The following is a 16384-nucleotide window of genomic DNA, read 5'->3' on the forward strand; positions in this document are numbered from 1 at the left end:
TTTCTATAAATGAGCAAAAAACAATTATAAATACCATTTACATACGGATAAATGGGTCAGGAATAAATGGGTCAAACATCTGTAGGACTTACACCCTGAAAACTAAAAAAACAGTGCTGAGAGAAATTAACGAAGACCTAAATAAATGAAGAAATTGTTAATGAGTCAGATTACTGAATATTGTTAACCTGTCAATTCTCTCCAAACTGGTCTGTGGATTCAAGGCAATGCCAATTGGAATCCAGTAGGCTCTACTGTAGAAGAAGCTTATTCTAAAAATCATGTGCATATAAAAAAGACCTTGAATAACTAAATTGACATTGAAAAAGGACAAAGTTGGAGGACCAATAATACCTACTTCCAAGACTTCCAGTTTTATTATAAATCTCTAGTAATCAAGACAGTGTATTACTGATTAAAGACAGAAAACCAGATCAATGGATCAGAACTGAGTCCAGGAACAAATGCACACAGATACTGAGAATCGATTTTCACAAAAATGCAAAAAGGCCATTCATCTGAGGCAGGATTGTTTTTTCAACAAATGGGGCTGGAACAACTAGAATATGCAAATGCAAACAAACCAAAATAGATGATCTTATCCAAACCTCATACCATATATAAAAATTAACACAAAACAGATCATACACTTAAATATAAAACCTGAAAATATAAAACTTTCACAGGAAGACGTAGGAGAAAACTTCTGTGACTTTAGGCAAAGGATGCTTAGACAGTATAAAGCATGATTCATAAAAGAAAAAACTGATAAACGTCATCAAAATAAAGCTTGTTCTTTGAAAGCCACTGTTAAAAGAGAATGAAAAGGGAAAACAGAGGCTGGGAGAGAATATCTGCAAATTATGTATCTGCAGAAGAACATATTTAAAATATATAAAGAACATTCTGATGTCACACACCTCACAATGGCTGGGTCTGATTTCACAAAGTGGAGGTCGGGGTGGGGGGGTGGTGGTAAAAAAAAAAAAAAAAGGCTGAAAAGTGGACAAAGCAAGAACTAAAAAAAAAAAAAAGGTTGCAAGCAACAGGTATTTTAAGGAAAAAAGGTAAACCACTTCCTTCTCGTGAAAAGGAAACTGGAGTCTGGAACAGGATTATTATAAAACTGGAATAAATATATAGTGGAAGAGTGACAGGATACTTAGAATTAACTCTTAAAGCCTTCATTATATTAAGAAGAGATTTCATTCATTCAGTTCCCATCTGAGTGTTCATAAATAAAGGACTTTAATATTACTATCTGAATTAACTTTTCTCTGATCAAAGCTGTTAATGAAATAAAACATTCTATCTTTAAAAAAAACCCCAACAAACTCAAAATAAAACAGATTAATGACTAGGGAATACCGGATACTACTTATTAAGAATTGTCACATATTAATAGAACTTCATTACCAACTCTCAGGCAGTAGATAATAACATCATGGGGGCATGAAGTACAAAAGGTGTAAGTTTCAGACTTTTAAGAAAATGCTTTGGTTAAATTAACCTCTTGGGGTTTTTTCTTGATACCTTAAGAAGGGAGTACAGCTTTACTAAAATGTGTAAACGTTACCTGCACAGAAGTGATTGACATTTCTAAAAAAAATAAAAATAAGAAAGAATAAAGAAGATAAGAAATTCAAGTGGAAGTAGTAAGAGGTAGTCCTATGTAGCTTATTTATATATTCTGGTCAACCAACTAAATAAGTTGCAAACTGAATGGCAAGACTGAAACAAACAAAACAATTAGCCTTCAGGGGCGCCTGGGTGGCTCAGTCGATTAAATGTCCAACTCTTGATTCTGGCTCAGGTCATGATCACGAGATCGTGTGAGATCAAGCCCTGTGTCAGGCTCCATGCTAAGCATGGAGCCTGCTTAAGATTCTCTCTCTCTCTGCTTCCCTCCCCAACTTGTGCTCTCTCTCTCTAAAATAATAATAATAATAATAATAATAATAATAAATTAGCGTCCGTCCATTTACTTGGGTACAATGGACTCATTTAGGTAAATTAAAGAAATAAAGAAATGACTTTGTACATACGGGGCTATAATATTTCCACCTTCCACTTGCCTACAGTTTTCAGGTCATTAGAAATGTATCTTAATTCATCCCTACTTCTAAGAAATTACTAGTATAGGGAAAGCCCAAAAAGCTGCAGATGAACTTGAGCATTTAGACATATCTGAACTTCTCATGAAAATTTATTTTCAGAAGCTTTGTAAGTGTTCTATGCTCAAAAGGAGAAGTCAAGCTACCCTGACAGTCTTTAGGAGCTGGGACATTTTGTGAGGTTTTTTAAAAATTCTAACCTGGAGAGCATGGTGTGGATCTGTGTATCACCGGAGAATAGGCATCCAAAGCAGTCAGTGACTACAGACTCTCATTTGCATATTAGATACAAGTTTGAAAATTTTTTATAAAACATGTTCAAAAACACCAAGAGTACTGTTGCCATAATGTATTAAATATGGTATTTTAAAATTTTTTTTATTTTTATTTTTGAGAGAGACAGAGAGAGAGACACACACACAGAATCTGAAGCAGGTTCAGGCTCTGTCAGCCCAGAGCCTGATGTGGGGCTCAAACTCACGAACCACTAGATCATGACCTGAGCCGAAGCTGGATGCTTAACTGACTGGGCCACCCAGGTGCCCCTAAATATTATGGTATTTTTTGGTTGTTGAAACAGTTTGTCCTTACTGTTTGTGTATTTTTTATATGTGTGATCTGTCATTGAGTATAAACTCTTTAGGGTCAATGACTGTATCATCAACTATTATATAAAATTCCAGTGTTTTAGAGAATGGAACTGAAAACTTTCCTGGCAGATGTAACAAGAATGAAGATCAGAAAGACCTGGGATGTGTGTTTCATATGGGAGGCAGCAGGAAAGCCTGGAAAGAAAAGCAGATTAGGAAACAGAGGACCTGTGTTCTGGTCCTGGGTGTGACATTTAGTAACCACAGTGACTTGAGACAAGTCACAGCCTCTAAGATCTAAGACAGGGGTCAGGATACTGGTCTGCAGGGACATAGTGAGAACCAAATGTGATCCATGTGAGTGGCTGTGCTCTGAAGTGATACAGGGCTATATATAGTTATATCATCATCAGATTTTCTCTTTAAAAGATTTTAAAGCTTCCAACAAAATGGCATTTTACTGGGAAGCCTGACAACACTAAATATAATTTAAAACAAACAGACAAACAAACAGCCCAGCAGTCTGGGGATCTTGGCTCCTGGTCTGTGCACTGACACAGAAGTGCCCTGGGAAATTTATGCAAGGCCTTTCCCCTTAGTTTTCTTGACTAGAAAACAGAGGGGAGAGAGAATTTCTAAGGAATCTTCTAGGTCATGATTCTGTGACTCTTTAAAACACCATTTAAATTATGTTTGTCTTTCATCTGTAGAATAAAACATTATCTTGTGAAATAATGCATGGTTTTATTTGATAATTCCTATAAATTAGACTGTCATCTCCTTCAGAATTTTTGAAGTGAAACAGCCATATTATTCTCCAAAATGTCAACATCAGTAGCAGGGTTAACCTGAACAAACATCTTCCTGAAGGAAATTCAGCTGGGATCATCCGGGTGCGTGTGTGTGTAAGCATGTACTCATATGCGTATTGTGGGTATGGTTGGTGGATGAACAGGAGGGCACGACAGATTATCTAGGCTGTTTGAGGCTGTTACCCTCTTGGGATAGTTTGCTAGTGATTGTGTGAATATGAAGTTTGGGCTGAAAGTTAGGTACAAAATGATCTGCAGGGATAAAAAAAATGAGAAATAGGAAGATTTTTGATATAAGTTTTTTGAGGTAAAAGGGATTTTCATTTATGTATTAAATGATGCAGCAAGTACCAAATGAAACTACAAAAACTTCCTAGTGATCTTTTATAACAAATACCTCGAAACAAATTGCTTAAATATATTACGCATTTGGAGAAAATATACAATGATAATGTTCTGGGTATTACTTTCTTTTCTTTAATGTCTCAAAATAGGTATTTCATAATTTTTTTTAAACCACACATCATCTACGTGTTTTCAGTTGATGTCATTTTAAAATGTTACTCAAACAAAAATAAATGACAAAATGGTCCCAAAAAACAAAAATTTAGTATGATATTTTAATTTTATTTAATATTATTTCTTATAACTTAGTTATAATACATTCTCAAAGTCCAACCATTAAGATATTCTTACGGGCGCCTGGGTGGCTCAGTCGGTTTAGTGTCCGACTTCGGCTCAGGTCATGATCTTGCATGAGTTCAAGCCCCATGTCAGGCTCTGTGCTGACAGCTCAGAGCCTGGAGCCTGCTTTGGATTCTGTGTCTCCCTCTCTCTCTGCCCCTCCCCTGCTCTCTCTCTCTCTCTCTCTCTCTCAAAAGTAAATAAACACTAAAAAAATCAAAATAAAATATTCTCAAGCTAGCTCAACTCTTAAAAATCAATTATCTAAAATTTAACTTTCTTTTTTTAAAGTTTGAGATTTTTTTTTTTTTTTGAGAGACGAAGAGAGGGAGAAGAGAGAGAGAATCTTTTCCTCTTTTTTTTTTTGTTTATTTATTTTGAGAGGGGGTGCAGAGAGAGTTTGAAAGAGAGAGGGAGACAGAGATTTCCAGACAGGCTCTGCATTGTCAGTGTGGAGCCCGATGTGGAATTTGAACCCACAAACCATGAGATCATGACCCAAGCTGAAACCAAGAACGGGACACTTAATTGACTTAGCCACCCAGGCACCCCAGGGAGAGAGAGAATCTTAAGCAGGCTCCACGTTCAGCACAGAGCCCAACACAGCGTTCCATCCCCACAAACCTGGGATCATGACCGGAGCCAAAATCAAGAGTTGAATGTTCAACCGACTGAGCCACCCAGGTGCCCCTGAAATTTAACTTTTGGTGTAATGTCATAAAAAGAGAAATGGAGAAATTGTCCTTAAAAAAACAAACAATACTTGTTTAGCGCTGCAAGTATTTAGAAGGAAAAGTTGCTTACTGTGTCACAGACTCTGAGCCCAGCCTGAAATCTTGGGACTTGTCCTTAATGACTGACCGCTGCAAAAGAAGAAGAACAAACGGTAAGTACAAACTCAGCACAACACAGGTAATAGTAGCAACTTGCTGAATGAGGAGAGAGCATGCTTGTTCTGAACATAAATGTCTATCAGCATAATGTTTTCACTCCTACGGACAACCAAGGAGAAAGTTCTCCAGATCATCTGAGCACTCTGTACGCATGTCAGTTTTCAGGTATGTGGCAAAAAAAAGGTCAGATATGAATCAGTGTAAACTAATCTAGAAACACCATATGGCATATCACTTAGGTTCTAAATGTATCTTTCAACATCGCATCCTTCGTTCCTCATCCTTTTGGCATACTTTATATTTTCATAGTGATGACACTCATGGAATTCTATCTAAAATTTTGGATCTGAAAACCCAACCTTCTACAAAATTTGTTCGGTACATATTTTATTAACGGCACCTTTGTGAAGAAAACAAATTAAAAGTGCTTTCAGTGGTGCCAGATTATATTGTTATGTTTGATGGTTCCTCCAGAATTCCAGCATTAAGTCCAAATGAAAGTATACTGTGGGAAAATGGAGTTTGATATGAGACAGTATTTTATAAATCTACCCAACGTTGCTATAAAATTGACTACAAATATTTTTTTAAAGAGGTAATTACATGTTATGGAAAGAATCCATTTAAAATTCACATAGAAAATATACAGTTACTAAGTTTTGAGCCATATACAAATCAAAGATATACTATAGCCACCTAATTATTTAATTAAAAAAAAACTGCAGAGAACAAAAACCAAGATGAAATCAAAGAAAAGGAGCACAGTCCTTAAGTTGTTTCAGTCTTAAGTTGTTTGAGTAACTACTGTTTTCCCAGTCTTATCTTTCCTGAAGATTATTTTGCTTTTTAGATTTTGTCCCTCACAATCAGATTCTGCAAGATCATTCTTTAGCAAGATTTGGCACTTGAGTATCTTAAAACAAGTATTCTTTTTTTCTTTTTAATTAATAATGTTTATTTTTTAACTTGCATCCAAATTAGTTAGCATATAGTGCAACAGTGATTTCAGGAGTAGATTCCTTAGTGCCCCTTACCCATTTAGCACCCCCCCCCCCACAACTCCTCCAGTAACCCTCTGTTTGTTCTCTATATTTAAGAGTCTCTTATGTTTTGTCTCCCTCCCTGTTTTTAGATTATTTTTGCCTCCCTTCCCTAATGTTCATCTGTTTTGTATCCTAAAGTCCTCATATGAGTGAAGTCATTGGATATTTTAAAACAAGTATTATTAATCATAAAGATTTCAAGATGATATTGTATTATGCAGTATTATTGCTATCTGCATAGCTTCAAATCAAGCATATAATAAAAACATAAAAGAACAAGAAGACTTAGTGGTGAAAGGTGGATCTTGTAGCAAGTGACTCAATTTCACAGAACAACCAAAGCACCACCTGATTTTTCCCTACTAGTGAAGATGATCTGACTTACTTAAAATGTGTTTGGGACAAAAAGTACAATCACATGAAAAATTCAAATTCACGGACTAATTCAGATTACAGAACAGTCTACCTGCCCTGAACCCAATAGCGCAAGAAGCAAAGAAAACCATCAAAATCTAAACTCAGAAAGTATCAATTATAACTGAATATATTTAGTTTTTCTCCCAGTCTTATGAAATAAATTCCAAAGACAGCAATCAAATTGATTTTATTTTTTACTTGGTCTAAGTATTACTTCTATCTCTTTGCTCATGGCAAGCCCAGCATCTTACCATATGTATACGTATGTATGTATATGTATATAATGTGTGTATGTATTATATATATATAATGTATGCAACTTTGTAAAAGTCTGGATTAAAAAAAAACCCTCAATGTAACAGCTCTGATCAGAATTTGAACCTACTTCAGAGGTGGAGGGAAGAGAAATAAGACTGAATTGTATATCACTGTTAAGTCAATGTTATTTTTAGTTATTTATCATGACCCTGACATATGAGTAACAACATATTGTCATGTGTAGGTCTTACCAAACCTGCTTTTAATAGTCTGTTCATCATGTGAAATGGATGCAGAAGGTTTGTCTTAAGTAGATTTAACACTGTCCCTGCCATCTTTCCTGCTGTATTACTGTATTACAGTAACTGGCACATTTAAGTCCTTCTTCATATTGCAAAGGTGGCTTAAATTGTGTTCAAATCTTATGAATCCCAAGTTAATAGAGTATCCACATTACAAAGTTTTAACACTTATTAAAGGACACTTGTTTAATTAGGACCAATATTCCACTTCTAAACACCTTTACTCACTCATTCCTTGGTCTCAGCAGCAGCGCGCCATATGGGTAGTTACTCATGGAGGCAAGAAGGAGGAGGAAGAAGGTATCTCTGTGAGCTGTTTTGTTTCATTTCCTTGTTTAACAAAAAAGCCCCCACGGCTGTGATACCACCAGCCCACAGCTCCCCCCATCATCCACAAGGCCAGGGAGCACGACTGCCCTTCTTTCCCTCCTGTCCACACACACCTCTCAAGTTGTTTTGTGACTTCGTCTCCTCTTCATGGTACCCTTGATTTGGAGAGGAGGGGATGAGGAGAGGAAGATGAGCAAAGCAAAGGAGATGAATGAAAAGACCAGAATCCAGGGGCTCCTGCTTCCCAAACCCTCACAGCTTCTTAGTGAGGCTTTTAAAATTAGATGCAGTGAGACTTAAACATGAAAGGAATGATTAACGAAATGATTTTAAGTGCCTCCACTGATCAAACGGGAGATTTACCAAGAAGAAAACAACTCATAAATAGCTTTGTAAGAGAAATGGGCCATGCAAACAACTCATCCAAGTATTTCTGTAAACTTGAAGAATGAATGTAAAATTAGGTAAATGTTCAATCAATGTCTGTTGTAGGTAGCACACAGGTGAGCTTTAAATAAGGCAAATTTATGGTATCGTACAGCTCTATATTTATGTGTTTATAATACCTTCTGATATCTTCTTTTTCATATAATTAATATCTATTGTTTATTTATACCCACTTGGTAGAAACTTTTTAAAAAGAGAGAGGAAAACAACAACTAGAGCTGGTGGCTAAATTGTAGTCGTGGCTCTGTCATTAGCTTTCCATGTGGCCTGAGTACAAGCCATTTCCCTTCTCTTGGGGTCTGTTTTTTACCTGAAAATGAACAGAAGGGGCTCCGAATAAAAGCGTGATCTATCACAGCACCATTCGCGTATTTTACAGATGAGGAAATGGAGGCCCAGACTCTCCAAGGCTACAGAAGTCGCCCAAAGGCTACAATTCTGGTTTTTCAAACTGATTTAACAACAAAACTATTTTTCAAGGACAGTTTTGCTTGGACCCCTCATATAGAAACACTTAAACGTGGAATTAGTCTAGGTGAAGTTAGGTTTGGTGGCCTGGCAAACCCTGTCTTCCCAGCTCTACTCCCCAGAACCCTAAAGAACAGGGTTCTACAGAGGAGAGTTTATAGACCACAGGACTAAACAAGCTCTTCCAGATTTCCTCTGTTGCTAAAATTCTGTTTCCAGGAGCACAATTTTACGATTTTATATATTCCCTTGATTCTTTGATTTTAGAATTTATTATTAGTTATGTGAATTGTATTTGATGCTGAATTATAATGTTTTTCCTTGAGGACAAAATAGTCCCGTGCATTAAGATGCGGTTTCTGGAAGTATATAAAAACACAAAGTGAAGGTTTTCATTTTGGTTCGTGATTTGTAGTTTTGGGTACTAACTGTGCCAGTTAGAAACAACAACAGGTATTTATGAAACCCCACTCTGAGCCAGGCACTGTGCTAGATGTCCTGGGGGTACAAAGCTGAGGAGGCTATAGGAATTCATGACCTAATGGGGAAAGCTTTACATACAACCAACAAGGTAGAGAGGAATAAACATTACGATGACGATAAAAAGGAAATGTGCAGAAATAAAGGAACAGAAGCCTTGAATCGTAACTGGAAGTTTTTGAGAGGGATTCACAGAGGAAGGAGCATTTAGCTAGACCTTAAGAGATCTCAGGAGATCCGCTATTTCACAGCAACATCCTTCCCATGCTCTTTCTTAAGTTCACTCTTGACCAAAACTGGCATCCTTTAACCTTCTACCCTTTGTCCTTTCCATTCTTTACAAAATCTCTGATCTCATGGACTTAACCAGTATGTTTAGCAAATGACTTCCAAATCAATACCATTAAACCAGATCCAGATCTTAAGTTTTCTCCAAAATGATTTGGCAATAGCTAGTTTTCAGCGAATTTTGTAAACACAGCAGTTTTTTTCCGAAAACACACTTGGATCTGTAAATTTTCATCAGAACTACCTGCAAGTCTGAGTTTTCAGCAAATCTCTCCTGAGTTCCATAGATGTCTGCAAGATATCTGTAAGTGACTGTTGCATAGATGCTGCCAATTTCATTGAGTCTCAGATTGAAGTTCTTCTACTCTTATACACTGGGGTGTTCAAACTAGAAACCCAGGTTTCTCCTTAACCTTCACATGGATTTAGTTCACCAAATCCTAGTTTCTCATTGTATTTGTCGTGGATTATTGCAACAGCTTCTCCTGGTCATAGTTCCTTCAGTATTGCTTTTTTTCCATTTTTTTCAGAGCTTCTAGAATGCACTTTTGAAACAATTAGATAATCCTTTGGTGACTCCCTACTACCTCCAGGATAAGATGCAGCTTTTTTTCCTTTTTTTTTTAAGTTTATTTATTTATTTTGAAAGACACAGCATGAGCAGGGGGATGGGCAGAAAAAGAGGCAGAGAGAGAGAATCCCAAGTAGGCTACACACTGTCAGTGAGAACCCGATGCGGGGCTCGAACTCATGAACCATGAGATCATGGCCTGAGCCAAAATCAAGAGTCAGGCACTTAACGGACTGAGCCACCTGGGCATCCCTAAAATGCAGCTTCTTAACATGCCATAGGGACCTTCTTAAATCCTGTCTCCTTGTTCAGATTCAGCTCTTTTTTTAAAATATATTTAAAAGTTTTTTTTGATGTTTATTTTTGAGAGACAGAGAGACAGAGAGAGAGAGACAGCGCAAGCGAGCATGAGTGGGGGAAGGGCAGAGGGAGAAAGAGGGAGACAGAATCTGAAGCAGGCACCAAGCTCTGAACTGTCAGCACAGGACCCTGTGTGGGGCTCAAACCCACGAACTGCGAGATCATGACCTGAGCCAAAGTCAGACACTTGACCAACTGAGCCACCTAGGTGCCCCAGCTCTTTCTGTTTTTAACTTTGCATCCCAACCTCTAGACCTGATGAAATACTTGTGTGGCCCAAGTGTACCAGGCCTTAGTATATATCTGTTCAGTCTGCCAGGAATGCCTTGCTTCCATGAAACTCAATTTAGAAATCAATTCCTCTGGAAAGCTTTTCCTGACCTCACGAAGCTTAAGTCAGGAACCATTTCTACTTGTTCTTCTTGCATTTTGTATTGCAGTCTACTGAACTCTTGTGCAGCAAAACTCCCAAATGTCTGACATCTGCCAGCTCTTTCAAGAGGGAACTCCCTGAAGGTGAGGGCAGATGATGGGCATGACCAGAGATTCCAGAATGATATCTATATAAAAACTTCTAGGAGGCAGTTAGAAATATACCTGGGGGATTCAAGATAGGAGCCAGGGTTACAGATGTAGAGTTTGGTACATCTGAGAATACCAAAGTGATATCCAAAACTATGGGGCTAGAAGTGATAACCTAGACAAAAATATGTTAGAGAAAAATAAAAAACAACAACAAAAAAGATGCAGCAGTGTACGTCTCAGAGAAGGCTTGAAATATAGTGGCTGGTGAAGCCACATGAAAAAGGAGTAGTAAGTTCAGTGCTGAAAGGAAAGAAACAGCAGAGAGACGGTAGTGTTAATGACCCAGGACATTGCAGGTATGGAGTATTTCTTTTTTTTTTTTTTTTATTATTTATTTTTAGGACAGAGAGAGACAGAGCATGAACGGGGGAGGGGCAGAGAGAGAGGGAGACACAGAATCGGAAACAGGCTCCAGGCTCTGAGCCATCAGCCCAGAGCCCGACGCAGGGCTCGAACTCCCGGACCGCGAGATGGTGACCTGGCTGAAGTCGGACGCTTAACCGACTGCGCCACCCAGGCGCCCCATGGAGTATTTCTTTACATGGTCTGTTAATTGCTGGGTTTGGTCCTTCCTTCTACTCTGCGTTTCATTCCTTGTCCTTTCCCCCTGTGACCAGCTAGCTGGCTTTAAAATTTTTCTGTTGAGTATTTCTAGCCACTTCAGGGCTTTTGCACATGTGGTTGCCAGTGCCTCAAATGTATCCTCCCGCCTACCTGGCCCTCTTTTTATTTTTATTATTTTTTTTAATATTTATTTTTGAGGGGCGCCTGGGTGACTCAGTCGGTTAAGCGTCTGACTTCAGCTCAGGTCACGATCTCACAGTCTGTGAGTTCGAGCCCCGTGTCAGGCTCTGTGCTGACAGTTCAGAGCCTGGAGCCTGCTTCCGGTTCTGTGTCTCCCTCTCTCTCTGCCCTTCCCCCGTTCATGCTCTCTCTCAAAAATAAATAAACGTTAAAAAAATTAAAAAAAAATATTTATTTTTGAGGGAGAGAGACAGAGCATGTGCAGGAGAGGGGCAGAGACAGAGAGAGGGAGACACAGAATCAGAAGCAGGCTCCAGGCCCTGAGCTGTCAGCACAGAGCCCGATGTGGGGTTTGCACCCACAAACCTTGAGATCATGACCTGAGCTGAAGTCAGATGCTTAACCGACTGAGCCACCCAGGTGCCCCTAGACTATAACTCCTATAAAAGCTGGAAGGGAAATTTCTGTCTAATTTGCCATTATGCTATCCAGACAACATCCCACTGCAGTGCCTGGAAAAACAGCAGGCATTCAATATGCATGTGTTAAATGAGTAACTAATAAGATGCCACAGGAGTGATGGAGCAAGGAAGGGGCTCACGAATGCAGTAGGAGCTAGAAGAATGCGGAAGGGAAATGACCAAAACCACCAGTGGAGGCGTCAGCTGTAGAAAGAAGGGGGCTTCCTTTTTTATCTGAAAGCAGCTGGAGAGGGAAGGTGAAATTACAGAAATACAGAGTCCATAGAGATGAGAAGTAGAGAAAATTCATGTTGGAGGACTTCTCTTCAAAGTCAGCTTGGAGTAAGAGGATGGGGCTGGAGGGATGTGAACGTCTCTGTGACACAGCACAGACAGAACGGGGCAAGGAGACAGGAAGAATGAAAAAGATGATCGAGACCATGGGCCTCACTGAGGCTGGGAATCACAACCATGACGCAGAGACAAGCAAGACAATTATGTGACTTTCCTCAGCAGTGCTAAAATGAACAGTTAGTTTACCCCGAGACCTAGGGACCGGTAAGAGTAGTAATGCTAAGTCACACACTCCAAGTACTGTATGTATCTGGCATTCAACTGCTAAATAATTGCGCCTTCCAGGACTTTATTTCTGGCTGGTCTAGAGTAACCTGATTTGGGGAGAATGAAAAACGACTGCAGGTGACCGGGGAGGCAGGAAACATCAGAAGGCCACCCTCTCTCTCTCTTTTTAAATTCCTGCAAACTAAAGAATCATTTGGGTCATCCCCCTCCTCCTCTGGGACTGAACTATTCGCTAGAGATGGGAGATTAAGGAAGGAAATTGGAGGGACTCATGGAGACCTAACTGTTTGATGAAGTCCATCGCACCCAGCCCTCTATCCACTGCTGAACATCTGCTGTGTGAGCACCATCACTGCGGTCTCCGACGGGGGTCAGGTCGGATGTGGAAGATTCACAAACATCTCAGCACAGGTGCTCCTATTCGTCTGTCTGACCTTTCCATCACTCAGTAAACATTCACTGGATACCTGCTTTGTATTACATGCTGGGGATTCAATTCTGAACATAGCCCCTGCCTTCAAGGAACATTTGGACTTTTTATTTCCATCCAGAGAGGAAGAAAGAAATAGAAGAAAAAAGTCAGACACATGAGTCATGCTAGAAGTAGCAGGTTGTATTTTTTTTTCTTTTAAACCAGCTTTCTTTGCCTGACCTTCTTCTTCATCTTCATTATAAAGACTTAATGGGTTTTAATGGAACAACTATGTACTTTTAGGAGAGTTTCAACACACAACTGATCATTATTTATGGATTGCCTATTTGCAAATTCACCTCCTCACTACAGTTCACTTGTAATCCCAGATCAATACCGGCAGTGCTTTTATAGTCATTTGAATACGTGTGCACGTGCAGGGTGGTGAAAAATTTGAGCTGCCTGATGCACACAATCCCACTTGGGGCTGAAACACTAGAAACTTCTAAAGCTTTGGCATGTTTCAAATGTTCTGTCTTATTTCAGCTCTCATACTGTAAACGAGCATCCTTTTTGTGGTCTGTTTACTGCTATGTTTTCCACATTTTGTGTTTGGCTTGGTGGTTCTGCTGTTTAAAATGATCCCTAAGCAGCATGTTGAAATGTTGTCTAGTATGACTAAATGCAAGAAGGCTGATGTGCCTTAGACGAAATACATATGTCAGATGATCTGTGCTCAGGCACAAGCTATAGTACTGTTGGATAGGAGTCCAATTTTAATGAATCAACAATATATATATTAAATAAGGTGTCTTTACACAGAAACACACATAAAACTAGGTTATGTATTGGTTGGCTGATGAAAATGTGGTGGCCAGAGGCTCACAGGAACCTAATCCGGTATTTTCCCTGGAACACTGGTTCAGTATTCATTCACCAATTCAGTGTTCGTGGTGAATTCAGAGACCATAACTACTATGAACAATGAGAATCCGCTCTATATTTTTTGGTATGGCTTCTGTGTATCTACAAAATTACTATTTTACTGTTCTTTGTTGCTACCTTCTCTTACTCCTGACATATCTATGAAGTTTTTGGGAGCTCTGTCCCAGTCAAATCATAATAATTTATTGAGAATATTCTCTATGTAAAGTACTAAGATGAGGGGCTTTTAAAGGAACAACTGGGAAGTTGATTCCCATTGGTTTCACACAGCTATGTGTAATGCTTTACAGGCTGCTATAATGCGTCAGGTCAACTTGAAGTTTATATATCCAGAGATCAAGGGATCTGAAGCACATATGTTATTCCTCCAATAAGGCTGGAAGAACATTTGCTAGCAAAATTCCGTAACTCTTGTGTCTCCCAGGGAGGCTTTCAGAAATATAAAGGAGTATCTCCCAAAGATTAGCATGTTTAGGGTAGGATCTGGCACCAGGATTTTTACACAAGTGCCCCAGGTGATTCTGAGGCCTAGCACTTTGATAACTATTAATCTGGCATAAATCAAATTGGCAATTTGTTGGGGTAGGAGAGCTAAGGACTAATTTTTGATTTGGTGTCTGAAGCTTAGTGAATATAGCTTAGTAACCAATAAGCATGGATTATGTGATCTCCTCCCTTGTTTTCTTCCCTTCTTCCAGCTTGAATCTCTATTCTTACCAACCCTACCCATCAAGGATTTCAATTGCCCTCCTGATAAACAATATTAAACAGAAACAGTGAGGCTGTGACTCATAATTTAGTAAGGGAAAACGTATGTAGAAATAATTTGGCACTGAGGTAGCAGGTGACAAATGTAGTAAGAGACCAACAATATGCCATGAGATTATGGGGGGAAAAGACTTCTCTGACCAAGTGGAGGTTCTGGCCAGTCTGTCTAAATGAATGATTCCTTATTCTTCTTCATTTCAGTATGTGTACATATGCATATGGATACGTACGTATCTATATTAGTTTGAACAAAATTGTTCAGTGATGTTGCTTTTAACTTTGCTCTTTACATCATTTTAGTAGGTTTATATCCATTATACCCGAGCACAAATCATGCTTTTGTTTTAACAATATTTATAATGTAAAATTTATTAGCTATAACAAATGAAATAATTATTAATGGCATTTGTGGTTAATTACAAAAGTTGTGATAAACAATGTGACCCAGGGAAGCCTGAATGGCTCAACTGGTTAAGCGCCTGGCTCTTGGTTTTGGATCAGGTCACCATCTCATGGTTTGTGAGATCAAGCCCAGTATTGGGCTCCACACTGACAGCACGGGGCCTGTCTGGAATTCTCTCTCTGCCCCTCCCCGACTTGTGCGTGCACGTGTGCACACATGCACATTCTCTCAAAATAAACAAATAAAAACTTTAAAAAAATAAAATTATGACCATACTACAAGATTGCTCAAATGGGGAAGTTCAATATGAAATGTAATTTACACTTATACCTGCCAGTGAGTTTCAGGACAGGACAATAGATAGCCTCATGATCTCGGCCTAGGCATGTTTTCTACTGTAATCTTGGGAATGATACTGCTTTTAGTCAGTCGCTCCAAGATGGAATCACTTGGGCAGAGAACACTTTCTTACAAAGGAGATGTCAACCTTTGGGAGGTCTATCAAGCATTCTATGTTCTTTGTAAGACACAGAAGTGTGTAACTGAGGTCGCTACTTCAACACATCCACGGTAATGGGGAAGCATAAATAGGGGTAAACAAACAAACAAACAAACAAGGCTCATTAAGCACAAAAAAGTTCTGTAAAAGAGTGATAAAAGAAAAACTGTTTCAGTGTATTGTATTATATGCAGGGTTTGTGCAGATAAAAGAGACTTTTAAATAAAAAAAGTTTCTTTCCTTTGTCTGCCAACTAAAGGAGAACCGTGTTAAAATTAGAGATCATTATGGCATTATTGGGGCTGCTGCGTAATAACAAGAACATGAGCATATAGTTAATTTCTAAGGCAAAGGAAATAAATGGTAGTCAAGAGCTATCTAAATTTAAGTGAGACATTTTATATATACTTTTCATGTTGAGCCTCACCATAGTTGGATACATCTTTATGTGAAGCTATTATTTATAAGTAAGTAGGATAGTCATAACTCCATATAGCGTATATGCGTATAGCTTGCCAAAAATGGAAAAATGAAGGCAAAATTTCCTTAACAGGACCTTACAATAAGAAGAATTGTAATTGAAGGAAAAACACACATATGTATGTCACAATATTATATATGTATATTTTTATTACAATAGAGTAGTTCTCAACTGGAGGGGATAATTTTGTGTCTCAGCGGAAATTTGGCAATATCTGGGAGGCATTTTTGATTGTCACAACTGGAGAGATTAGTGTTTATGGCATCTAGTGAATGGGTGGACAGAGGCCAGGGATGCCGCTAAACATCCTACAATACACATTCCCTCAAACAAAGAATTATCTGGCCCCAAATGCCAGTGCCAAGTTTGAGAAACCATGGAGTACTTGACAAAACACAAGAGGACAGCAAAGTCAGAGTATCAGAGAACTTCAGAAAAAAAGGACAT

The 16384-nt window shown here is 38.7% G+C and overlaps 1 protein-coding gene across 10 annotated transcripts in view; it reads right to left on the reverse strand.

The window, feature by feature from the left end:
• The window catches only part of AHI1 (Abelson helper integration site 1), a 209471-nt gene that overhangs the window by 17099 nt on the left and 175988 nt on the right, over positions 1-16384 (reverse strand). For 7 of the 10 annotated variants that reach the window (XM_086707930.1, XM_086707929.1, XM_086707931.1 and 4 more), the window contains one exon: positions 5005-5063. In XM_086707930.1, coding sequence (XP_086564056.1) covers positions 5005-5063 — 59 coding nt within the window. Of the gene's footprint in view, positions 1-4998; positions 5064-7556; positions 7599-16384 lie in introns of those variants that run through there. The other 3 variants (XR_015251561.1, XM_086707934.1, XR_015251562.1) reach the window with 3 other exon arrangements.

The sequence above is a fragment of the Puma concolor genome, chromosome B2, assembly GCF_028749965.1.
Source record: "Puma concolor isolate L17-30 chromosome B2, mPumCon1.1.hap2, whole genome shotgun sequence".
Lineage (NCBI taxonomy): Eukaryota > Metazoa > Chordata > Mammalia > Carnivora > Felidae > Puma > Puma concolor.